This window comes from Leopardus geoffroyi, chromosome B2, assembly GCF_018350155.1.
Source record: "Leopardus geoffroyi isolate Oge1 chromosome B2, O.geoffroyi_Oge1_pat1.0, whole genome shotgun sequence".
NCBI classification, from domain to species: domain Eukaryota; kingdom Metazoa; phylum Chordata; class Mammalia; order Carnivora; family Felidae; genus Leopardus; species Leopardus geoffroyi.
Window position 1 is genome coordinate 104,718,924 of NC_059332.1, and position 27,916 is coordinate 104,746,839.

A 27,916-nucleotide genomic window follows, 5' to 3' on the forward strand; every position below is an offset into this window, starting at 1 on the left:
ATAATGGTCAACTGTTTAGATGGATAAACCTTCTACTCTTTGTACAATTGGCAGTTATTTTCAGTTAAAACATTTTAAACTTGATTAATTTTTATTGGATTCATATTTCTAGATTATGGGTAATTGCGCAAAAGCATCATTTGAGGGAAAAACTTTGCACACATAAAAGTTCTTACTATTCTTTGGGTACATCTTTCTACTATACTCATTATACAAAGGATTTTAATGTTCTTGAATAGACCTGCTTTTTCCATAAATTATTTTGTTCTAATATTTCGGACAGGTTCGGGAGTTTAAAGGTAATTGAACACCAAATAGAGTTAAAAGCATTTTGTTTAAGAGATCATTAAGATTGTAGAAAGCAACAACCAATATGTTTATACAGCAAAATACACAGTTTTGTTTACCTTTACTCTTTATGGCATAGGGAATGAAGAACTGTGTCTTAGTGTTGGGTAGTGGGCCTTTTATGCCTGTAGGTGTTTGGTATCGCTCAGCATAAAATCCTCCATGAACCAGGTTCAAGGACAGTAGCAGCAAAAGGGCTGTTTGTGGCAGCATGTTCTCAGATGGATTCTGAAAAACAGAAAAGAATAGTGTCTTGTTATTGACCTGTTTTATCTGTCTGATGTTGGACAGATGAATTCTTTATTCTAAAAGGTAGTTAGCTACCTTTTTTTTTTTTTTTACCTTATCCTGTTTTTAATGTATTCCATAAATCAGAATTGTAAGTTTTTAGTTACATGGATATATGGCTTAGTTGTTATTGGAAACCACATTCAAGTAATCAAGCAAAACTGAAGTGATTTTTTAAAAAAAGAAACACAGAAACCATAACTGGATGCATATATTAATAATTCAGTATCTTTAACATAGATTGAAACATCTACTAGTTCCAAATACACTGAATAGGACATGATTTTACCAATATGATTTTATTAAGACTCTCTTTTATGTAGACTGATACGAATTAAACTTTCCAAGTACACTTTAGTGGAAAGTCATTTTTTTTAAATGACAAAAACCAAATAGTCAATTTATTGAGGCTTATTTCCAAATAAGCTAACATGGAGGTCCACTAGAGTATGAAGTGATAGACTTACCTGGTGCCGGCGTTCCTGAAGATGATTTCTTTGCAGCTTTCTGAACCCTCCTGTGCCCAGGTGAGCAGTGCAGAAGGGTGCCTTCTTCAGAGCCATCCGGCAGTATTTATACTGTTTTTTCCCTTACTTCATGAGGTTACCCTGAGTTTAAGCTCCTCCCTCGAGAGGTGGAGAGAGTACTAATTATGGTGGAAAGTTCTATTGGGCAGGCGTACAGGATCAGGTTGGGCTGTCTTTCCTTGTTTTCTTATTGAAAAATAAACTCTTTGTCTTAAATATATATTAATAGTTTTAACCATGCACCATCTTTTTCTATGATTTTATTTTAGAATTTATTACTCAGATGTTTAGGTTGGTTCATGATGGGATGATAATACCCCCTTTTATTTTTGAAAGTACATTCTTGTGTTATTTGTTTGAAAATATTTGGTAGTGTATGTAAGTAGGAAAGGAAGTCTTTTGGATGGGGATGTGGATATGAACCATCATCTAAATTCTTTAATTATGACGGAAAGCCACCAATATGTCCATTAATGTTCCTAAACTTTTATGAAAATAGCTTACTCCTATTCTTACTTATTTTTGAGCTTGAGAAAAACAAAATGGTAAAAATGTAGATATGTGTTGTGTCTTAGGATTTTTGTGTAAGTCCTCAGAAGTTAAGAGAAATTTTATGTATGTTAGTATATACATACTATATTTCAATTTTTCATATGAAATATTTTAAAGTTTTCAGAAATTTCAAATTCCATGAAGTTGATAGTAGAGTTAGCAATATAATTACCCTGAGGGATTATTTACAACATTACAATGTATTCAGTAAATAGCTTCAGGTTTTATTGCTTCATTTTGGATTTTACTTTAGATTTTCAGTAGAGATTATAAAAGCCTTAACTGATAATGTCAAATCATGTCTGTTTAAATAAAATTGTTACGTTCATGGCAGAAGAAGAAAATTCCTCAAACTTTGCTTTCAGTTTAAAAATCTCAGTGGCTTACCTTACCTTTAGGAATCTTGATTCAGCCCAGTTAGAAACATTTTTCCCCTCAAGATGCAAGTAAACATTATTATTGCCATTTTCAATGGTTAGAATTCTCTTTAACAATATTAGGAGACTCTTAAAGTCAGTTTTCAGGATGCTAAAAAATCTAATAAAAGCGGAATGTTGAGAGGCCAAACTTTGTATCCAGTTTTATTGTTTTGGAGCTAAATTAAATCAACCGTACAGGTGAAGTAGGTGAGAAGAAAAACTCCATAACAGGCATAGATACAACATTTTGAAAACCTCTGCAGAGTTAGGGGTGCCTGGGTGGCTCAGTCGCTTAAGTGTCTGACTCTTGGTTTCAGCTGAGGTCATGATCTCATGATTTCGAGAGTTCCAGTCCCACATTGTGCTCTGTGCTGACAGTGTAGAGCCTTCTTGGGATTCTCTCTCTTCTCTCTCTCTCTCTCTCTCTCCCTCTCTCTCTCTCTCCCCCCCCCCCTCACTGTCTCTGTCTCTCTTAAAAATAAGTAAATTAAAAAAGAAAAACCTCTGCAGAATTAAAGTAGTATGGTTTCAGGATTGATCAACAATTGAAATAATTGAATGTCTGACCGGTGGATGAAATAAAGATTTGTTCTTTTTGTTGTCCTTTCCTCCTCCTGTGCCTGTCATTTTCTGTATTCCTTTAGACTCAGCCTTGTATAGCACCTTACAGAAATGTAAACAGATAGCTCATCTCGGTGATCCGCTTTCTCCTAACTCTCACTTTTAAACCTTTCCTTGGTTGCCATATTTAAAAATCTACAAGGTCCTATATGTCTTTATAAATACTCCAAGATACACATGAAACATAGCCTTTATATCAGTTTAGATTAACAGGAGGATTAGAAAGTTTATATTCTAATACTTCTTTCATCATTTGGAAATTGTCTATGGAACAGCTTTTGTAATTATATAATTAATATGAGCTGTGCTATGTCTAACAGACTGCAAAGGTAAGTGGGAGAAATGGCTGCCTTCCACTTCCTTATGGTTCATTTGGATAATGTTTTGGAAAAGTAGGTGAGGTAACATGGATGTTCTTGAAGGCTAGGCTATAGAATTTGTTTGAAAAGGAGTTATTAGAAGTACATGTTGTAGGGGCACCTGGGTGGCTTAGTTGGTTAGTGTCTGACTCTTGATTTAGGCTCAGGTCATGATCTTATGGTTAGTGAGTTCAAGCCCCATCTGGGGTTCTGTGCTGACAATGCAGAGCCTGCATGGGATTCTCTCTCTCCCTGTCTTTCTCTGCCCCTTCCCCACTCACGTACGTGCTTTCTCTCAAAAATAAACATTAAAAAAATTAGAAAAGCAAGTATATATTCTAGTATTTTTGTATGTATATATGGTTACACACATGTACACTTATTTGTTTAGAATCGAGACTGATACCTGTTAGATACCATTCATATGGAAGTTGAGAAGATTAATTCTCAGCTCTTCCTAGTGCACCTATGTAGACCATTTGTTCATCTGTGGCTACTCCAGCTATTTTCAGGGCTTTTCACCTTAAACTCTCTAGGTGTCTGTTACACAATGAAAAGTTTGGACTAGGTTTCTAAGCTCCTCCAGCTTTAAAATTAGATTATTATTGTGTTTGAGGTATTTTGCTGTTCCCCATGGTGAGACAGACAGTGGGCTTGGCTCCATTTAGTACTTATTAGACAAAGTCCATACCAGGGGGTCATATGCCTTCTTTTTGGGGTATGTAAATATATGTGGGTATTTGTCAATCTATATTCCCCTTTAACTTTGGAAAATGTGGTGTCTTTATTGGAGAAGCCTTGGACATTCAACCCTTTTTGCAAATAGTGTACTTATTTCAGCACAGGGAATCTGACTGCTATTTGCTTTGTTAGTCACATAAGAAGCACTGTCTTGTCCAAAACATTGTAGAATCAGAATATTTGCTAGCCACACCTCACCCAATTGTGTATTTAAAACTATTTTTACTTTGGGAGTTTACTTGTAGCTGTTTGAAGTGCCTAGTCTGTGGCTTCATGATGAAAACCCATCCTACTTAAAACAGAAAGCCATGCTTTTTAAACGCCGTAACCTAAGTGAATTTAAGTATCAAATATGAATGTTTTTTGCATATCTAGCATTTAGCCGCTTTAAGCTTGCCTATCCATTTTCACTACCCAAGGTTAGTCGTTAACTCTCTGAATATTTTTTGAGTACCTCTTATGTGTCCGGCATAGAGATAAAAAGTGGGTGAATAATGTGCGGCCCCCACCCTTACTGGGTTTGAACAGTGGTTCACAACCTTTTTTCCCCATTTCTACATTTCTGGGGGACATGACACAGTCCCTTCAGTCTTCCATGTTCTGTGAGATAGTGGTGATTCAGAGACTGTATTCTGAAAAAGCCCTTCAGGTGATCATAGTGGACTCCTAAGTTGGAATATCTTGGTCTGATAACACTGTTTGATTACAGCTTATTAATATATTGTTACATAGTTTTTGTTGTTTTGTGCATATAGTTTTTAACTTTATTGTGGAAAATATTAGTCTCAGATAGAAATAGAGAGATTAGTTACTGTGAGTGCCTAGGTACCCCTTTACCCAATTTAAACTAATCTCAGCTCCTTGCCACTCAGTCCTTCCATTCGGCATAGCCCAAAGTTGTGGGCAAATGCTACACATATGTTGTACCAATTCACCTGTGAATATTTCAGTATACTACTCCAGAAAATGAGTCCTTTTTCTCTAAAACAAAATCTTCATCATACCTAAAAAACTAACCATTTCTTAATATTATCAAATCCATTAGTCCGTGTTCATATTTTCCCAGTTATCTTAATGTTATGTACACACACATGTACATATGTATGTAAGTGTATACATGTTTACATATAAGCATATATAGATAACTCATATAATGTGTGTATATGTGTATATATACACGTACATACATATTTATGTTTTTATTGGTTTATTCTTTGTTCAAATTAGGTTCATGAATTGTCCCTAATTTTTTTTTTTTAATGTTTATTGATTTTGAGAGAGAAAGTGAGCGAGCATGCCAGCAGAGGAGTAGCAGAGACAGAGGGAGAGAAAGAATTGAATCCTAGGCAGGCTCTGTGCTGATGGTGCAGAGCCTGACGCAGGGCTCGATCTCACCAACCGTGAGATCATGACCTGAGCCAGAATCAAGAATTGGATGCTTCATCAACTGAACCACCCAGGCATCTGAATGGTCCCTAATTTATATCTTCCTGTTACTGTAGTTTTCTCATCTATGTCTCTTTATTTCCTTTGCAGTTTATTTGTTGAAAACTGGGTCATTTATTTTGTACAGTTTCCCACAGATTAATTTGGATTTTGTTGTCACTTAAAATACTTTTCTGTATCCTGTGTTTCCTATAGATCGGTAGTTAGATCTAGAGGTTTGATCTCCTTCAGGTTTGAGACACACACACACACACACACACACACACACACACTTTTGTAGCAAGTATACTTTATATAGACCCTAGTATATGGTATATTTCAGTCAGAAGGCCCTTCATTGCTCGTTGTCTCCTCTTGTGGTGTTGCTAGGCATGATCATTATCTAGATTCATTATTTCACTGGAGGTTACAAAATGGTAATATTCAAATTGTATCATTCCTCCTTTGTTTATTAGCTAGAATACTTCTGTAAATAAAAACACTTCTTCATTAACTACTTGGTTACCTCGAAGTACAGTTTGCATAGAAAAAAGCAGGAGAAATGCCTTTATCATTGTGTAATCTAATAAGCTTACTTTCCTAGCATCCTCTAGAGGTGGCCCAGTGAGTTGTTTGAGTAGTATTATAAACTCGTGGATTTAAACATATTTTATGTATTTAAGATCCATGGTAGTTACTATTGCTCAGATTTTTTTCCCTGCTTCTTCATGGTGGCTCCTAATTTCTTTTGACATGATCCCAATAGTCTTTTATAAAGCTTCTTTCCTTCTAGGATTTCATACGTCCCTGGCCCAGGGCTGTACTCAGGAAGTCTTAGTTCCTTTTGTGGGAAATAGAAGTTAGAGACCTCAATCCGGGTGTCTGGGTTCTAGGGGTATACATTGCTCCTGGCTTGGGATTGTTTCTAGGCTTTTCCAGTGGACAGAGCTAGGAAATTCATTCATGTAATGTTAATTAAATATAAAACACGTAATAACCTCATACTGACACATCCAGTTCACATGCAGGATCACAGAGAGTTTAATGATTTTCAACTTAATCGCTAACTCCTTAATCCTACACTAAAATTCCCATTTCTCAGGACAGTAAGGGAGTTATTACTTTGCTTTGTTCTATAACACAATTTCTCAGTAACCATACCCATATTCACACCACAATATTGAAAACAGTTTAAAATTATTTTTGCAGTTCTTTCAGTATTTCTACTAGACCTATATAGTCAAATTACTGTGCCTTAGAGTCAAAACAGCTCAGAATGCTACCCACTCAGTTCACTGTTAGGTTTGTTTCCTCTTGCTCTCAATTTTTAGAAATGTTCTCTTAAAATTTAATTTTGTTTTATACTTTCCTAAAGTGTTTACATTTCTAGTGCTGTGCTGATAAATGATTAACAACTGGCTTGGGGGTTCGGAAGGTATGTTTGCTGGGATCCATGCTGTAAATACCTTCCACCACAGCCAATTTCAAGCTGCCACGGTAAAGACAACTGGCTCACAAAATACCTGAGCTTTTATCAGGAGCCAGTACAAGCCAGCTTTAACATACATTGCGTATTTCTCAAGTCAAATGTATAAAACCAGGAATATTCAGAGAAACTTGGCTTCTGTTATAGACCTATCCACCCTGTTCCACCTGCCTTCTATAACTTTTAAAAAAAATCTTTTTTTTGGTTTATACTTTTATTATTTTTTAAAATATTCGTTCATATCCCCTTGCAGTTTCTTAGATAATGACATCATAAAATACATACTGAATGCTACCTTTTTATGTAATAGTTTTACAGCTGTGTGGTACTTCATTGTATGAACGTGCCGTAGTTTTATACCCATTTCCCTATTGATGGACATGTGTGTTATTTCCTCTCTTTTGCTAATACAAATATTTCTACAGTGAATTACTTTGTCTATGTGTATTTTTTTGCCAGAATATCTTTGGGAGAGATTTTTACAACAGGATATCATAGAACAAAGGTAAATGCATATGTAATTTTGTTACATATCATTAAATCCCCTCCAGAGGTCCTGTCTCATTTTGCATTTCCACCAGCAAACTATGAGAGGGCTTGTTTCCTCATGGCCTCACCAACAGGATATATTGCTTAGATTTTGTTGAATTTTCAGGGTTTTGCCCATTTTATAGGTGAAAACTGGAATCTTGGTGTAGTTGTGATTTTGACTCTTCTTACGAAGCCTATGGTTGCACATCTTGTCATACAGTTAAGACCATACTTCTAGCCCACTTTTCCTGTAAGTGTTCTCTATCTTAGGAATATAAACCTCTTTTCTGTGATACAGTTTGCATATATTTTTCCCAGTTTGTCATTTGTCTTTTTTGTTTGTTTATGAGTTTTTTTTTAACACTCAAAATTTTCTTTGAAGATCCATATGCTTTTGATTCTGAAAATTATTGTTCTTTCATAGACTCAGAGCTGTAAGGAACATTAAAGGTCACCTAGATCAATCATATCATTCTTCAAATGAGGAAACTGGCTTCTGTGTTAAGAATGTCTCCTTCCCTCATGTTTAATTGAGTTACATTTCTGAAGTGAAGAGCTGTTGACGAGAGAGCCCATTGAAAGAAAACGCCACTGACTAAGCTCATATGTTCATCTCCTTATCCAAGCAGGGTGCTGATCTTCCTGTCTCCTTAATCCTTCAGTCTTTTAGCAGTGGAAATGGGAAAAGTGCCCAGAAGCATAGTTAGGGCACTTGGAGATCCACAGCATCCACCACCACCTCGCTGTCCCTCATTCCTCTTGAAAAGAATTTAAAAGAACATTCGTAGGTGCTGTTACAGAGCCCAGGAGCTAAAAATGAACTATTTGTGAAAATAGTCAAATGTGGCTTAGTGGTTAGATACCTGCTGACGGCTTGAAAGGAGAAATTCATGCACAAAAACAGGTGTTTATGAATCTTCAGGCTAGGTCAAGAAAAACTGAGAGTCATTTAAGAAGTTTGAACAAGGGTTTTATATTCTATTTTCTATTACACATAAATTGCTACATTACTTAAAGAACTCATAGTTTTGTGCCACAGGCACTTAATGACATGACCATCTTTCCAAAGTAACCTGCTGAGTTAAAAATATAGAGCTCCTTGGCTCCTTGACCTCTGATCTTCAGGGATCTCGGCCACCCAAGAGGCTCTTGGCTGTTCAAACATGTTCCTACTCTATTTACAAGTTCAGTTTTCACGTGCAGTCTCTGCTAAGTTAGCAGAAGTTAGAAAAAGTGTAGAAAAGTAAAGTTGTTTTTTTTTTTTTACCGTTTATTTATTTTTGAGACAGAGATAGACAGAGCATGAACGGGGGAGGGGCAGAGAGAGAGGGAGACACAGAATCGGAAACAGGCTCCAGGCTCTGAGCCATCAGCCCAGAGCCCGACGTGGGGCTCGAACTCACGGACCGCGAGATCGTGACCTGGCTGAAGTCGGACGCTTAACCGACTGCGCCACCCAGGCGCCCCTAGAAAAGTAAAGTTTTAATGGGGAAGTCACAGGAAGACACTTTCTTTTTGGATCTTTCTACTCCCCTGCTTATTATCGTACTTTGAACCACTCCATAGTCACAAAGTACCTAAAGGTACAAAGTACCTAGAGGGTACCTGAGGTACCTGTTGGTACCAGTTGGTATTTGCGAGTGACAACAGAGACCATCAGGAAACCCACCCCTGAGACTATTGCTCCTGCAGCTGTTCAACTTCCTCATAGTAACAGTTATAATACATTGCACGGTTTTCAGTTTAAGTCATGCTGGGCCATACTCTTTGATCAAACAACGTCCTTACCTGGCTGACAGATTTCCACTCCTAACTGAGCTGATGCTAAGGGACTCATCTTCCTGCCCTCTCTGGCTCCTCCCCACTGCCCATCAGTTACCCTGGCGAGGTCACCTGGCCTCCTTGTTCCCTGGTTTCCTCATCAGTGAAATCCCTAACATCTGCTTACTTGCTTTCAGATTTTAAAGGTAATCACTATTTAGAGAAAATATAGAAAATAGAAAATAAAATTTGTACACCAAGGAGATATAATGACTGTTAATAGTGGTGTCCCCGACCAACACCCCCCCCCCCCCCCGCCCCGTGACCTTTTGGTGCTAAAATTATCAATTTAATCACTTGTGAGTCAAAATAACTCCTGCCGCTTCTGATGACAATGAGGCTGAAATGTACACATGCTATGGTCCTGTCCTGTTTTCTCTTATTTTTATTTGTTGGGAAACTTGGAAGGTGAAATAAGATATATGTAAAGAGGTGGAGCTGTGCAAATAATGGCGAAGGAGGAAGTATCTCTGATTCATACTTGAATCTCTTTATAGTGTCCGTCTTCTCCAATGTTTGCCAAACTGTTCTTTAACCCCTACTGTGTGCCAGTTGCTACGTTAGATGCTGTAACCTGCTAATACTGATGGTCTTAGTCTCTTGGAGGAGACAGATAGCAAACACAGCCTCTTACAGCCTTTGCTCTGGCTTCTTTTAGAATCCAGAATTCACAGATGCTGGCATGAAATGAAGTCCGTGTTCCAAATCATCAAACACTGTTCTCTCATCACACTTTATACTCATTTCTGAATGGAACTCAGGGACTATGGGTTATTTATCACAGAAACTCCACTCTGTACAAGTACTGTCTGGTACAAAGCATGAACTTCATAAATATTTGTTGAACGAAGAAACTAAGAGCTTAAGGACACCAGATTTCAATATTTATTGAGTGTGGGCATTTTGCCTCACACTTGTGGGCACCGGGAGGTGGGGCCTTTTGCACAGTGCTGGTTTGGAACTGGGTCTTTTCAGTTCATGTCTTACCTTAAAATAGCTCTTAATTCTTGCAAGAGGTCCCAGCATGACCAACTGCTTCCCAGAGCAGTTTTCACAAAAGATATTAACTATGGCTGCTGTTCTGTCCAGTGATTTTGTGCCTTAAACTTTTCTATCACCAATTAAGTTAGAATTTTGGAGTTAGGTTTTCCAAAGACAGTGTTTCTCAAGGTAGCCATGCTAGGGGGTATATCATTAAGGAAGTAGTTCCAGGATGGGAGCTGAGATGTAGAGAGAAAGAAAAAGGAGAGAGGCCTGGATTCTGAGGAATTTAAAGGGATTTCTTTAAATGTCTCAGGATCTGAACATTACAGTTTCAAAGGAATTTTTATATATGCCTGTGCTTCATTTTCAAAATTTCCTCACCCATTCATACCTCATTTACTTGTTGATATATTGATTCATTAAAGATTTTTTTTTAAGTGTTTATTTATTATTTTTGAGAGAGAGAGAGAGACAGAGCATGAGCAGAGGAGGGGCAGAGAGAGAGAGGGAGACACAGAATCTGAAGCAGGCTCCAGGCTCTGAGCTGTCAGCACAGAGCCTAATGCGGGACTCAGACCCATGGACTGCAAGATCATGACCTGAGCTGAAGTCAAATGCTTAACCGACTGAACCACTCAGGTGCCCCAATATATCAATTCATTAAACTGCTCAGTATATTAGATTCCTTTTACATGCCAGGAAATACAAATGGTCTCATAGGTTGTGGTCAGCATTTATTGATTCTTTCCCTTCTCAGACTACCTGTTAGCACCTTCTCTTTTGAATGAAAATGCATGACCTTTAAAGGGAGAGAAATGTTATTGTTTGGAAAGAGAGTATTGGATGGAGTGCCTGGGTGGCTCAGACCGTTAAACGTCCAACTCTAGATTTCAGCTCAGGTTGTGATCTCATGGTTTGTGAGTTCGAGCCCCGTGTGGGGCTCTGCTGTGACAGTGTGGAACTTGCTTGGGATTCTCTGTGTCCCTCTCTCTCTGCCCCTTCTCTACTCATTTTCTGTCTGTCTGTCTGTCTGTCTGTCTCTCTCTGTCTCAGTAAATAAATAAGCTTAAAAAAAGCAGGGGGAGAGTAGTGGATGACATTTTAAAACATTAAGAGTTTTTAAGATGAAAAATTTGAGAATCACATTCAACATCACTAAAAACTGAATTTTACAGCTTCAAGAGACACTAACCTTAAGTAAGTACCAGCAACTGATATTTAAATTTTGTCCATAGCAGCCTTAAATTCATGTTTTACCAACTTCATGTAAATCCTCTAGATAACAATGACAGAGCCATGAGTTATACCTGTTACTTAGCAAAAGTATATTTGAGCAGAATGAACTTTTTCCTATTAAAATCTAATGTAATAGGTCATTCGATTATTTATTGAACTATATGACTTATATTATCAAAAAGTATTTTTCACAAGTTATAGTGACTATTTACTCTGGCTTCATTATATTTTAATTTAGTTGGAAAAAATGTTTTAGCTATGCTTCAGATTCCACTCTCACCTGTGGATCAACAGACCCATCCCTGGTCATGTTTTTATAAATATTCTTATTTACTAAACCAAAGTATCTTATAAAATGGATGTGTGCAGTACATACACGTTTCCATGGAAATCAGGTGTCTTAGAGTTGTGAAATCTGTCAGGGAATGTCCAACTGACTAGCTTACATATTTAAGTTCTTATCATGTGCTAAGTACAATTTGAAGAACTTTGCATAACTTATTTCATTTGCTCCTTGTAGCAGCCCACGAAATTGGTACTGTTATTATCCCCATCTTTAGACATGAAGAATTGAGGTCCAGAGAGGGTAACCATCCCAGCCCAAGATCACACAGTAGGTGATGGTAAAGTTACTGTTTTCTGGGGATCAGTGTTAAGGATTTTTGAGGAATCCAGTGTAATTCTGAGTATTTAAATTCTGACGATTTAATTAGGAACTACTGTGTGGGCTGTTCTTTGTCAAAGATTACTGTGTAAGTACAATTCCACTGTGCTTGCTTTCCAGATGATCATCTCAGATTGGTGGAAACTGTTTTTCATTAGTTCATTTTAATTCAGATTTTGCTAATTTTTAAAAAAAGAAACTTCAATTAGTGCTCATGGTGCTAATGTTGGTATGTGTTTTTTTATCCTGAAGAAATGTCAGTATATTTCATTCATAGCACATCATGGCCTTTTACAATGACAGAAAGGTAGGGTGGGTTTACTAAAAAATTCTCAATGTTTTGGGAGACATTTGAATTCTTACTAATATTTTAATCCTAGCAATGGATAAGCCTTAGTAAAATTTAAGAGCCTATTTGTTCTGAAAAAAAGAGATCCCATTTTAGAAACCTTAATGTGGCATTCTCAACTTCAGGGAGTTTTTTGATGGTTTGTAGGGAAAAAAAGGAGAGCTTTTTTATGAATTGATTTATAATTTGAATTCTCTTGCTCTTATATCTTAGTGACATTTGACCTACTTCTTCAAATGCTACTATTTCTGTAGGATCAAAATAACTCAACTTTGAGGAAATGATTAATCTAATTTTTATCTTTAATTCACTCCTGCTCTTCAAATGGAAAATCTGGCACCAGAAACCTTAGGTACATTTTAAATTCTGTATTACCCTGTTTTGATCTAGGACTAGCACACCTTATCAAAGAATCTTTTTTCTTCAAATTAGGTAAGTTCAGTATTGTGCTTAATATAGACAGTTATGTTCCAGGGTAAAGTTTCATTGACATACCACCACTTCTTAATTTTGAGTTCATAGTAGTTTCATTATTTAGAATTAGTATTTAGACATAATTTGTTAAGTGGAGCTAATCAGGTGGCATTAGAATCCACGCTTGATTTTGCAAAATGTGGCACTAACTTACATATGCTAATGGGGTCCATCTTTAATTTCATATTTGGATCCTCATATTTTTATAGAATTTTATAATTAGCACCAGTTAAAAATGACAAAGGATTGTTCTTGATTACAATTATGGTATTAAGAGAGTGAGAATAAATACTTGTATATTTCCCACTTTGCCTCTACTTCTGCTTTTGGTTTTATTTCTCCTAACCCATTCTTTTTCACATTGGTAAATACTAGTTTATAATTGCTCTTTAATTTTGCAACCAGTAGGATTTACCTCACTGCAGCCAAGAAAGGCTTTTAAAGATTAATTTAGGAAAAGGCATATTGATTGTATAGGACAGATAAAATAATGCAGTTAACAAAAGATAGACGTGTGCTTCTAGTATATATCACAGCTATTAAAAATACAGATATAATGAGAAAAGAATTATTTGGTAAAAAATTCTAATAGAATTTAGGGGGGAATGTTAAGAGGTTTGTAGGCTCTGGGGAAAAAGGGACCTTATTTGTTACCAAATGTAGGTTTCTAGGGGTGAAAGCTCTCCTTCTGTTAGTAAAAATTTGTGGGTACAGGATCAAAAATCTTCGTTATTTGGTATAAATGTAGGTTAAACTCATGAAGACTTTAGGTGATAAAATTATTATGTTTAAATCTATTTAGAAGCTGACTCCACAGTAATATTGAGTAAGAATAATATTTGAAAACCATCTATTATTTGACCTTATTTTACCCTTAATATTGACACAGAATTCTTGAACATTTTAATGCCTGTCATATGCTAGAAATGTAACAGTACTGAACTGCTTTTAAAATGCACTTGACTGTGTTAATGCAGTGTTAATAAATTTTTCAGACTTTCAAAGAACATTTCATAAGACAGTAAAGAGCACTTCCATCTCTTTAAATTTAACTTTACTTTATAGCACTTTACTCGAGGATCCAGTTTTTCAGTTGAGACGTCTACATGGGGGCCATGTTTATGGGCTGTGTGACTCTTTAGATGTTTCTTGACTTGGAAGGAAAGAGGGAAAGAAGAACTTAACTTTGTTTTGCTTAAGAGACATTATAGATATTAAGTCATCTTCACAGTAGCCATTTGTATAAAGGTTATGTCTGTGAGACCCTAGTAAAGCACTGGAGTGTTCTGTTGGTCGTTGTTAAATAGCATTCTGTGATTATCACTGTAATTAGACCTGATTTGAGTCTGTCTTCATAGTGGGCTTGCATTTATTGAGCATCTTGTGTATGTCAGATACTTTGCTTTTCTCATTTGACCCCCAAGAATCTTACGTGATATCAGCCTTCTTATTTTGTATGCAAGGAAACTGAAGCCCAGGCAGTTGAACAAATTACACAGGTTCAATAAAACAGTAGGTGGCAGAGCAGGGAGTTTGGATACCACAAGAGCATGCGATCAGGTATTTTTAATTTTTAAATACTCCTCTTTTGTTTAATATCCTGTGATTATTACTTAAATCAATCAGCCCTTGCCGAGGTTCCACCCCTTATAAACAGTAGCTGAAATGCTAGTATAGCAGTTCGTTTGGCTAATCTACTTTCTCAGAGTAGAAGCAATTCCGTTGATTTCCCGGCCACAATATGCCTGTCTCCCTCTTCTGCTTTACATTATTGCTTCCCACTGTGCTAAAAAAGACTTCTTTCAATATTTAAAATTGGGCAAGCTTTGATATATATAGTATATATGATTTTTAATACAAAAAGCAATAGTATTAACATAGTGAACATACAAGTACCTGCTGTCCAGCCAAAGAAACCTCCATTACTACTGCTTCTGAGGTCCCTGTGCACACATCTCCCTGACTGCATTCCCTGTGTTCCCCTCTGCTGAACTGTGCGTCTGTCGTTCCCTCTGCCTTCATAGAAAATATACCCTTCCCACATCCCATGCCCAAAAACATCCACATACATATCCCACAGTAAACTTTTTTGTCGTGTCTTTTCAAATTTTGTTTAAAGGAATTACACTGTGTGTGTGCTCCTGCAACTTGCTTTCTGCATATGTCGTTATGTTGTTGAGATCTGCCCATATTAATGTGTATAGTTATTGTTGATTCATTTTCCACCACTGTATAATTTCTTCTGGTACGAGTAATCAGAATTTATTTTTGTTCATTTGACAATGGATATTTTAGCTAAGTTTTTTTTCCTGTTAAAATAGTGCTGCTTTAAACATTCTTATACATGTTCCCTGGCTACCCACAGAAGAATTTTTCTAAGGAGTATATCTGGGAGGGGCGCCTGGGTGGCTCAGTCGGTTAAGCGTCCAACTTCGGCTCAGGTCGTGATCTCGCAGTCCGTGAGTTCGAGCCCCGCTTCAGGCTCTGTGCTGACAGCTCAGAGCCTGGAGCCTGTTTCAGATTCTGTGTCTCCCTCTTTCTGACCCTCCCCTGTTCATGCTCTGTCTCTCTGTCTCAAAAATAAATAAACGTTAAAAAAAAATTTTTTTTTAATTAATAATAATAAAAGGAGTATATCTGGGAGTGGAAGATCAAATATACATAGTTTCCATTGTACTGACAAATGTCAATGTCAAATTGTTTGCTAAAGCTATTTTATGTTTTATCAGCAGGGCATAAGAGTTACAACCACCTGGCATTATCTAAATTTTAAAGTTTGCCAATCAGGTGTAAAATGCCATGTCATTAGATTTTTATTTGTATATTCCTGATTTCCAATGAGGGTAAGCATATTTCATATATTTGTTGGTCATTTGTGTTTACTCTCCTCTCAATGTCTGTTTATACCTTTGTTCATTTTTTATTGGGTTGTCTCTTATTGTTTTTGTTGATTTTTTAGCATTCCTTACATATTTTGGATATTAATTTTCATTAATTGTATGTGTTGCAGATATATGGCAGCTTATGTGTTGTCTACAGCTATCTTATCCAAGAAATACTTGATTTTTAAAAATAACTCATTGAGGGGCACCTGGGTGGCTGAACGTCCAACTTCGGCTCAGGTCATGATCCCACGGTTCGTGAGCTCTGAGCTGTCAGCACAGAGCCTGAAGCCTGCTTTGGATTCTGTGTCTCCTTCTCTCTCTGCCCCTTCTCCACTCCCTCTCTCTCTCTCACTCTCACTCTTACTCTCTCTCTCAAAAATAAATAAACATTAAAAAAAATTTTTTTTAATTAAAAAAAAATTAACTCCTTGAGACCCAATAAGTTATTTCTGTTACTCTTTTCCCAACTTTCCAGTGGGACTTCAAGCCATTGTATATTCAAGAAAACACTTAGCACCTCTGTGAAAGATGGTGGAGAATGTTTTCACTAAATTTTTCTTTTGATGACTTTCCTTACTCTGAGATAGATGATTTCCTTTTATAGAATTGCAGTTTAAGATTACTTGCAAAGGTTTTGTATAAATCACTAACAAGTTTATGTTCAATATTTGAAATCAAGTAAAAGGTATATTTCTTCTGATGTGATAATAACTAGCATAACATTTTCTGGATTAGAGTCCTAATTATTTTAATAAGTAATTTTCTGGGGGAAAAAAAAAACACTGTAAATGTGAGATGTTTCCAGTCTAGAAAACGTATAGGAATTACTTTTTCAGGAAAATTTTGAAGTTACTTGGATGAAAACTCAAACTACATGTTACCTCCTATTTTCATTCAATAGCTGATCAGTAGTACATGATACAAATACAATTGATACTAGGAGACTATACCATTTTACTTTGATATCTGTGCAACTTTCGTGGGAGCTAAATGGATGCCATTTCTAAAATATGACACTAATATTCACCAGTGTTCTATTTTATTTTTAGAGTCTGTAGGACCAATTTTAGTAATTTAAGTTTAAAAGCCAAGAATGTCATAAACTCTGTTTTATTAACACCATTTTTGTTTTTTTTTTTTTAACCTTAAAAACAATTACCTGGCATATTCTTAGAAAAAAATAGTAGAGGTTGCATTGAGTTGGAAAAAAACATTTTTTTTTGATACCATAAAAACCAAAATCACATGCAGCCTAATTTGGCTACTAAAAAAGATCTCTTTACTTTTAGGTTTCATATTTTATATTTAATTACGTATTTTATATATCATCAATGTCAGTTTTACTCAAACTCCTTTTTCACTCTTAAAACATTAAATGAGCGTATATCTTCTGATAATTTTGTTGAAATTTGTTGGAATCTGAAAATAAACATGTACAAGAAAATGAAATCCTTTGTTGATAGTGTGTGGTGAAAATTAAGTTTTGTGCTTATAGTAAGGCATGTCTTTAGTGACCTAAGAATCTTTATAAAATGATAGTTCATAGAGGTTCATGGCAGTGGCTTGGAGTTAAGCAGGAAGGAGTCACTGAAATAAATTTATAGAGTTCTTCCAACATTGAAAAATATAATTTGGCACTGATTTTCTTCCTTCTCATTTCTTATTAACTGCCTTGAGACTGCAGAGGTTGCATGCTCTTATGTTTATCAGCTCTAAAAGAGATTTTCTTATTGTAAAGGGCTTTGTTCTAGAAGTCCCAGAGTCTTAGAGGAAAAAAAAAAAGGTCCAGCATCTTCACACAAGTCAGTCTGAATACATGGAAATCAAGCAAATGCCCCCAGATGTCTGGAGTAAGTGTTCTTTGTGTGTTATGCTCGAAAAATTTGGTGACATTAACGATTTCTATCTTACTCGGAAAAAGCTATAGTTTTGTCATATACATTTTGCTATTACTATGAAATTCCTGGAGACGGTGTAGTTATTTGAGTAATTTTTAGGAGTAATATCAAAACGCCTGATATTTTACTCATAATTAAATTTGTCTCTGGAATGGATTATATTTGAAAGAGTTTTCACCAGTGTAGGTAATAACATCAGAAGGAATAGTCGTATTACATTTTCTCACATTCTTATTTTAATTTTTTCGTTCAGAATGAATTAGTTCTACTAAGTATAAATTTTTTTCCTATGAAAACTGCCAATAAGTCACACTATCTTTGTTAGCAATAGTTAAGGAATAGGAAATGTGCCATTTTATTACAGCTATAAATTTGACATTTTGCTGTGCTACATATTTATGTGTTTGATTATATGTATTTTTTTTTCAACGTTTTTATTCATTTTTGGGACAGAGAGAGACAGAGCATGAACGGGGGAGGGGCAGAGAGAGAGGGAGACACAGAATCGGAAACAGGCTCCAGGCTCTGAGCCATCAGCCCAGAGCCCGACGCGGGGCTCGAACTCACGGACCGCGAGATCGTGACCTGGCTGAAGTCGGACACCTAACCGACTGCGCCACCCAGGCGCCCCTGATTATATGTATTTTTAAACACAAGTGATTATTTTGTGAATAAGCCTAGGAAATAAATTATTTACTCAAAAATTAACTATAGTAATTCATTTTATTATAATCAAATCAAGAAAGATTATTAAATGCCATTAATTACAACATGACTGAATTTGTAGTAGTGTTTGGTTGTGATGTGTTTTCTCTATTAGATTTTAATCTATAACAATTAGTAAGATATTTTAAATACTTTATAAAAATGTAGATGTGAATATGTGTCATACCTTTTTATATTTCTTATAACTAGAGGAAAAATTAAAGAGATAAGGAGCCTTTTCTTTGTGACTTCTCACACATTGCCAAGCAAATATGGTCATTTTTTTTTTTTTTTTTTTTTGGTAACAAGGATATCCAGAGCTCATTTATTACTGGCTGTTCTGCATTTGGATATTTGGATTTCTAGAGTGTTATATAATTGGAATCCTTTTTATGACAAAGTGTGAAAGTGAAACCTTATTCTTGTTGCAACACTAAAATGTAAACTTGGAGGGTGCCTGGGTGGCTCAGTCAGTTAAGCATTCAACTCTTGATTTCGGCTCAGGTCATGATCCCAGGGTCATGGTACCAAGCCCCGTTTCAGGCTCTACTCTGAGATGGAGCATGCTTAAGGGTCTCTCTCTCTCTCTCTCTCTCTCTCTCTCTCCCTCTCCCTCTCCCTCTCCCTCCCTCCCTCTCTCTCTCCCTCCCTCTCCTCTGCCCCTTTCCCTCTCCTCTGCCCCTCTCCCTGCTCACGCGCTCTCTCTCTCTCTCTCTCTCTCTCTGAAATAAAAAAATTAAAAAAAAATTTTTGGAGTTAAATGTAAACCTAAAGGAAAGCACCAACTTTGATTCACACATACTGAGCTGCTAAATATGTTTTTTGAATTTGTTTTTCCTCATTTTCTGTATTACTTTAAATATAAGATTCTAAGTTTAGAACTTAAATATCTGCATATATTTAATTTAAATAAACTGTGATTCCCAATAAGCTAGTAAATGGACTCTTAGAATTTATCTGTAATCCACACCAGACTTTAGGACGCCTATTTCTTAGACTTCACAGCAGTCGTGTAATCTTTAAGGGGACTGGGTGTGATCACAGAATGCACAGCAGGAATGGTGAGCCAGTGACATTTGTCCCTGATGACTTTGAGCTAGTTCACCATACCCTAGCGGCAAACATGCACAATAGGAGAATAATCCCTCTGGCATGTAGTTCAAAATGTGATTTTTTATTTTTTATTTATTTTCTAAAAATTTTTAATGTTTATTTTTGAGAGAGAGACAGAGAGACAGAGTGTGAGCAGTGGAGGGGAAGAGAGAGAGGGAGATACAGAATCCGAAGCAGGCTCCAGGCTCCAGGCTGTCAGCACAGAGCCCAACGTGGGACTTGAACTCACGAACTGTGAGATCATGACTTGAGCTGAAGTCAGAGGCTTCACCGACTGAGCCGCCCAGGAGCCTCCAAAATGCAGTTTTTTAAGCAAAGAATCTTTGACTGACAGCACTGACTGTTCTCTGCAAAACTTTGTTACTGGATTTATTTCAAATTGTGCTAGTTGCCAGCCGTGGAGATAAGATCTGTGGGGAAAGATTCAGCTAGAGTATGATGTTGAAATATTCCCAGAGGGAATGAATGAACCAATCACAGATTTGGTTCTTACATCAGACTGACACGTGAGAGGTGGCATGCCTTTCAAATCTAATGCGTGAGCAAAGTTATGGGGCATAAAAGCTTCCTTTGGGTTTAAAGCATTAAAATAGGCTGGAAGCTTCTTTAGGATCTTCACCTCCTACAAAGCGTGTTGTTATGTTACAGAGGACAGTTGGTTACTGCATATTATTAAATGTCTCCAGATGAACTTGTTTTGAAAGCTGATGAAATGTGATGAAATGTTTGAAATGTAATGAAATGAATTGGCAACAAAATATTTGGATTATGGTACATCATAAGATTTGAGTTCAATAGCTCTTCATGGTAAAATTCTAAAAAAATTAAACAATAACATTAAATTGCTGGTAAAAAAAAAAAAAAGGAATGCTGATTTTCAAAATGCAGGATTTTCTCTCTTTATAGTAGGGAGATCAGTTACATTAGAAATCTCAATCAGTGTTATCTTAATTATTTTCTCTTCATCTCTTACCCAAGATGTATTTATGTACCATGTTATAATTTTCTACTCTGAATATTTCAGAGCTTTCTTTCAAATGTAAACAATGATGTAAAAACCAAATTTGTATTTTCAAGAAAATGTGAAAGTGATTTGTTTCTTTTTTTTTCCCCTGTAACTTACTGTTTATGTTAAGGTGTTAACAATTCATCTTATCTTTTAAAGTATGATTTTGTTTTTAGCAGTAGCTGGGTAGCTGAGTCAGAAAATGTTTTTGTAAAGCAATCGAATAGAGTTTTTGGTACCTTCTGACCTTCTTTTAACATTTATATAAAAATATTTTAGAGCAGCAAACACTTGCCCAGAATTTTGTCTGGTAATTATTTTAATTGAGTGCATAGTTTGGCTTTCTCTCAGAGCACTGTCACAGGAAACGTCTTCCCATATTTATTTCTGGAGAGCAGCTTGGAAGTGGAAAGAAGGCCCCCCTCCTCCTAATGCACAAATACCAGCCCCACGTCGCACACCCCACTTTTTGATTATGGTGACAGTACTGATTAGAGAAAACCGTCATACTCTGTGCGGTAGGCAGAATTTGAGGCAGGGAGAGTCTCTGGGATATAATAAAGGAATGTAGATATTCTGAGATTTTAGTCCAGTATATCGTTAAAAGGGAGTCAAGCCAATAAAGGATTATGCGGGCTGCAGAAAACCTTTGGCTTGGTACCTTTTAAATATGTGGCATCAGCCTGTGATGCTAAGTAGCTTACTACATGGACTCTGACCTCTCAGTTTCCAATAAAGGGGGAAAAGGGAATTTCTCTGAAACTACGTGGCTTAAGTAAATAATTGGGAGTTGTTTCACTCAAGATGGGGAAAGAAATCCCTATGTGTTAAAGCCAGGAAAATTCTCACCTGGCTACATGGAAACTTCCTCCTTAAAGGAAGTGTGTGCCAAGGGTGAGGAGAAGAGCAAATGAATTAACAAGTAACATTTAAAGCTAGGAGAAATATTTCTTTTTTCTGTATCTTGTAGTCTCCTATAATTATGACACAACGTATTTCCTTTTTTTTTTTTTAATTTAAATTCAAGTTAGTTAACATACAGTGTAGTACTGGTTTCAGGAGTAGAATTTAGTGATTCATCACTTACGTATAACACCCAGTGCTCATCCCAACAAGTGCCCTCCTTAATGCCCATCACCCATTTAGCCTCCCCCCCCCCACCCGCCTCCCCTCCAGCAACCCTCAGTTTGTTCTCCGTATTTAAGAATCTCTGATGGTTTACCTCCCTCTCTGTTTTTATCTTATTTTACTTTCCCTTCCCTTCCCCTATATTCATCTGTTTTGTTTCTTAAATTCTACATATGAATGAAATTATGTATTTGTCTTTCTCTGACTGACATTTTGCTTAGCATAATACACTCTAGCTCCATCCACATTGTTGCAAATGGCAAGATTTCATTCTTTTTGATCACCAGGTAATATTCTATTGTGTATATAAACCACATCTTTATCCACTCATCAGTCCATAGACATTTGGGTTCTTTCCATAATTAGCTATTGTTGATAGTGCTACTATAAACATTGGGATGCTGTGACATAATGTATTTCTTAAGCTTCTTTGAATTTTCTATGAATTCTTTATAATCTACATTACTCAAAACTCAGTATTAAGATTGAATTGAAAGTCCAGAAATAGATACAAAGGCACTGGGATATTTAGTATCTGATAAAGGTGTAGCATTTTAATCAATGGAAAATGGATTGCTCATATATAGTCACCTGTAAAAATAAAAGTTGTGCCCTAACTTCATACTTAACCCCAAAATAAATTCCACAGAAATCAAAGATCTGGGCATTAAAAAAGGGGGGAGCGGGTGCCTGGGTGGTTCAGTCAGTCAAGCATCTGATTATTGATCTTGGCTCATGTCATGATCTCACAATTCATGAGTTTGAGCCCTGCATCAGGCTCTCTGCTGTCAACGCAGAGCCCAGTTCAGATCCTCTGTCTCCCTCTCTTTCTGCTCTCTCTCTCTCTCTCAAAAATGAGTAAACATTTTTTTAAAGATAAAATTGCCATTAGAAAATGTGAGAGAAATATGTATTTGTTTAATCCTGCAGTCAGAAAGCCTTTTTAAGTATGACCCCAAACCCAGAAACCATGAAAGAAAAGATGTATGAATCTGATAACATTAAAAAACATTCTGTATATGAAGAGAAATACAAGCAAAATTAAAGACAAATGAAAAACTGGGAGAAAAATTTTCAACTCATGTAATGAACAAGATGCTACTAGACTTAATATATAAAAGAGTTTCTTTAAAAATGTATTAAGAACAAAACAACCCATTGAATAATGGAGAAAGGAGATAAACCGTTAACAAGAAAGAAATACAAATGGCTTTAAGCTTATGCAAAGATATATGCTCTCATCCATGATAAGAAATTGCAAATAGAAACTGCAGAAGTATAAATTAATAAACTTCAATTTTTTTTAATGTTTATTTATTCTTGAGAGAGAGAGAACGCAAGTGGGAGAGGGGCAGGGAGAAGGAGACAGAATCTGAAGCAGGCTCTAGGCTCTGAGCTGTCAGCACAGAGCCCGACACGGGGCTCGAACTCATGAACTGTGAGATCATGACCTGAGCCGAAGTCGGATGCCTAACTGACTGAGCCACTCAGTTGCCCCTAAACTTCAAAAATTTTTAAATGTCCATAATTTCTACCCCAGAATTTCATTTCTACAGATTGATCCTTCAGATATAGTTGCTTGTGAGCAGAGAATGTGCACACAGGGTTATTTATTAAACCATTGTTTGTAATAGCAAAAGAAGGAAACTACATAAATACTCATTAATAAGGACTAGGTACATTTTTGCACATATGTACAGTGGAACATTAAATAATCATTAAAAAGATGGAGGCCCCTTGGGGCGCCTGAGTGGCTCAGTCATTTAAGCATCTGACTTCGGCTCAGGTCATGATCTCGCAGTTCGTGAGGTCGAGCCCCGTGTCTAGCTCTCTGTTGTCAGTGCTGGTCCTGCTTCTGATCCTCTGTCTCTCTCTCTCTTCCTGCCCCTCCCCTGCTCATGCACTCTCTCTCTCAAACAATAAACATTTGGAAAAAAAAAAAGATGGAGGTCCCCTGTTATGGACTGATATGAAATGACCTCCAGAATATATTTAGTAGAAAAAAAGTAAGATAGAGCATATGGTAAACAGCACTTGTGTAAAATACACATAGTTGTTGCATATGTCACACAGAATATCTCATACAATTTATGTAGGATAGACAAGGAGCTCTTAAGAGCAGTTGCCTTTTGGGAGAGAAAAAGGGTGGGTGGGTGGATGGGATGGGAAGGAAACTGACTTTGCATCATATGCTGGTCTTTACATGCAAGGATGATCTGTTCCAAAGTATAGTATCTAAAAGACCAAAAACAAAGAGAAAAGAATATAACATTTGTTTTCATTGTAGTTTACTGTACATGCCATTCAAAGATTGCCTGCTTTTCTGAGCACTTGAATACAGTGGTAGACAGCTATAATCCTTAAACTTAGTTTTCTGTTTGCTTGTTGTGTGTGTGTGTGTGTGTGTGTGTGTGTGTGTGTGTGTGTGTGTTTTGCTACTTAACTACTACTCAATCTTTCATTGCCTTTGGACTACCATTATGACTATTAGTTGTCATTACCCTCTCAAAATGTGGACATGTTAATTCATGCAATTATTAATGATAATGCCAGAATTTATTATATGTATTTTTTCAGTACGTCAATTTTTTGTTAAGTAATGACTAAATACTTTATATAACAGAATCATTACTAACTAAAATTTGAGATATTTGTTTTGTTTTTCTCAACAGGAAAGAAAAATGAGAGAAATAATGTTTAATATTCAGGTATATTTAAGTCTGTCTTTGTTTTTTTTTAACCATATTCTGGGTGGTTAACTTTACAGACAGCCATTTCTATAATTAAAATGAAAGCTTAATAGGAAAAATAAGGATCTAGCCAAATAAATATTTTCAATAAATCTATATTACGTGACACTGGCTTCTAAATTATAGCTTATTCTAAGGAGCCAAACTTTTGTTTTCTATCACTAGAACATACTAAAAATTTAAGTGATGGACATTTTCCATGCTGCTGAGTCTCTCCTGGACATTTGGACTTTTAGCCTATTTTGTGTGTTTCTTAATTTTGTTTTTTCTTTATTATAAGATGCATACATAATCTGTGGATAAACACAGGTAGACAGTAAACCAACAAATATCTCAGCATATTTTGTCTGACAGAACGTTTTGGGGTAACTAAACATTTGGTTCAGAATTCAAAGGTGTTAGCAAATACAACACAATTTAAATTTCTCAATGACTTAAACATTAAATATTAAATTAAGAACTTTTTCATAAATTAATGGCTTAATTAACTGTTCATCATTGCAAAATTTCAAAGTAGTATAAGCCATTTGTATATACTAACTTATGCTGCTTCCTACCATGCATGACAGGAAACTGAATAGACAGTATGTTTCTGTACTAGACTGACACTGCAGTTTTAGGATTATAATCTTCTAAGTTATTTCTTTGCCAGTATTAACAGAACACTGACCTATTCAAAGGTTACTCTAGTGGGATAAATAAGTTGAGCCTGAGATGGAGCTTTCCAAACAGTGGTATTTGAATAGTGAAGGACATGGCACTGTTGGTTTTAACAAAGGTAAACCAAAGGACAACTGTCGGAAAGGGTAGCTAGACTTGAAATTGGAGAAATAGTTATTTTCCAAAAGAGTCCCATGCCTAGTGCAGACACTGAATTAAAAACATTTGAACTTAATGTTGATGCACTAAATTAGTGCAGAGATTGGGGTAGAACCTTTGAATCTGGAATCTCTGTGTAAAATAAGCAGTGAAAGAATTACAGAATCAGAGAGCTTAAAGATTCTTAGAGGTCTTTTTGGCCAATCTTCTTTCTTCAGAAATGAGGAAATTAAGAAGAAATTTGATATATACAAAGAATTGGGATTAGGACTCATGGCGTTTTATCTAAAATCCAGTATTCCCCCTCAGTTGAATGTGTTGGTACAGCATTTTACCTTCATTTCCTATGATGGCTCCCTTTGAGAACTACCCCCAGAACTCTTGTAGAGAGAAGTCTTTCAGGCCATGAATGAGGAGACTTAAAGCTTAGCAACTAGATCATCCCTGGTCTGGTCTCTTAAAAGGACAGTGAGAAGCAAAGGCTTTGAAGGGTTTTTGCAGTAGAGTGACCTAATTAAATGTGTGTTTTTGAAAGATTACTCTGGCCGCAGTATGCAGAACCTTGGACAATCAGTGGTCACTGGGAGATCAGTTAAGAAAATGATGTCCTTACAGATGGCTAGCAAACATGAGAAGATTCTCAAATTCACTAATTATCAGGGAAATACAAATCAAAGCCACAGTGAGATACCACCTTACCCTGTCAGAATGGCAAAAATTAAAAAGACACATAACAAGTGTTGGTGAGGATGTGGAGAAAAAGAAGCCCTCATACACTGTTGGTGGGAATGTAAGTTGGTGTAGCCATGAAAGAAAACAGTGTGGAGATTCCTTGGACCATTGAAAATAGAAATACCGGGCACCTGGTTGGCTCAGTCGGTTAAATTTCCACTTAGCTCAGGTCATGATCTCACAGTTCATGAGTTCAAGCCCCACGTCGGGCTCTGTGCTGACAGCGCAGAGCCTGGAGCCTGCTTCAGATTCTGTATCTCCTTCTCTCTCTACCCCTTCCCGCCCCTCTCAAAAGTAAATAAAAATTAAAAAAAAAATTAAAAGTAGAAATACCATATGATCCAGTAATTCCACTACTGGGTGTTTACCCAAAGAAAATGAAAACACTAATTCAAAAAGATACATGCACTGCTTTGTTTATTGCAGCATCATTTATACTAGTCAAGATATGGAAATAACCTAAGTGTCCGTCAATAGACAAATGGATAAGGAAGATGTTTTTTATATACATATATATATTATATTTTTTAATATATACACATATACATAAATGGAACATTACACATAAAAAAAGGATGTGATCTTGTCATTTGAGACAACACAGATGGGACCCAGAAGGTATTATATTCAGTGAAATAAGTCAGAAAGGCATGGGAATAAAAAGCACAGCATAAAGAATATAGTCAACAATGTTGTAATACCGTAATAATGTGTGGTAAGTGTAGCTTCACTTGTGGTGAGCATAGCATAATGCATAGAAAGGTTGAATCACTATGTTGTACACCTGAAACTAATAGAACATTGTGTGTCTATTATACTCTTATAAAAAAGTTTTTTAGGGGCACCTGAGTGGCTCAGTTGGTTGAGCATCTGACTCTTGATTTCAGCTCAGGTCACGATGCCAGGATTGTGGGATCGAGGCCTGCATCAGGCTCCACGCTGTGTGTGGAGCCTGCTTAAGATTCTCTTTCTCAGCCCCTCTCCCTCTGCACCTCCCCCACTCGTGTGTGTGTGTGTGTGTGTGTGTGTGTGTGTGTGTGTGTGTGCGCGCGCGCGCAGACACGCATGTGCTCTCTCTCTCTAAATAAAAAAATGTAAAAAACAATTTTAAGGGAAAAATTGAAAATGGTGTCCTGGAATAGAAAGATGTGTTGTGGATGAAGTGAGGGAGATGGATGATGGTGATATTTAAATACTAATTTTTATTTTATTATTTTTTAATATGAAATGTACTGTCAAACTGGTTTCCATACAACACCCAGCGCTCATCCCAACAGGTGCCCTCCTCAATGCCCATCACCCACCCTCCCTGCCCTCCCACCCCCCCATCAACCCTCAGTTTGTTCTCAGTTTTTAAGAGTCTCTTATGGTTTGGCTCTCTCCCTTCCTTTTCTTTCCCCCCCTTCCCCTCCCCCATGGTCTTCTGTTAAGTTTCTCAGGATCCACATAAGAGTGAAAACATATGGTGTCTGTCTTTCTCTGTATGACTTATTTCACTTAGCATCACACTCTCCAGTTCCATCCACGTTGCTACAAAAGGCCACATTTCATTCTTTCTCATTGCCACGTAGTTAAATACTAATTTTTAGAGATTGGGGCATTAATCTGGCAACATTTGGGAAGCTTATTTTTATTATTTGATGTTGCTTGCCATTGCCGGTCTCTGTCATATATTCTTGTCATTTAATATAATATCTGAATGTAGGGAGGCTGGAGAGTCTTGGAATATTATACATAGTAAACATCAAGTGTGAGTTTAGGAATATCACTTAAAATCATATGTAATACAGTGTTCATATTTAAATATTACACAAACTGATTTAGGAACGATAAGTGGCATTTAAATTTTATAAATAGAAACAGTTTCAGATTATGTGTGATTTTATAGCTTTTGATAAATGAGTGAATAAGATGGCATTTATAAATTTTTATGGCATTTAAAAAGGTTATTTTTGCTGTCTGAAATCTTGACCATCTCTGGATTTATATATCTTTCTAAATTTGTTCATGGATTAGAATTGCAGCTCCTAACAGCAGTTTGCATCACTTGCTTAC

General features: G+C 36.4%; 2 protein-coding genes across 3 annotated transcripts in view; one reads left to right on the forward strand and one right to left on the reverse strand.

Moving 5' to 3' along the window:
• The window catches only part of NT5DC1 (5'-nucleotidase domain containing 1), a 140,325-nt gene that overhangs the window by 23,519 nt on the left and 88,890 nt on the right, over nucleotides 1-27,916 (forward strand). The gene's annotated exons all lie outside the window — the stretch shown is intronic.
• COL10A1 (collagen type X alpha 1 chain) overlaps nucleotides 1-27,916 on the reverse strand; it is a 44,996-nt gene that overhangs the window by 6,915 nt on the left and 10,165 nt on the right. The window contains exon 2 of the mRNA XM_045499339.1: nucleotides 408-576. Within this exon, the coding sequence (XP_045355295.1) occupies nucleotides 408-561 (154 nt within the window). The 5' untranslated portion in view covers nucleotides 562-576. The remainder of the gene's footprint in view (nucleotides 1-407; nucleotides 577-27,916) is intronic.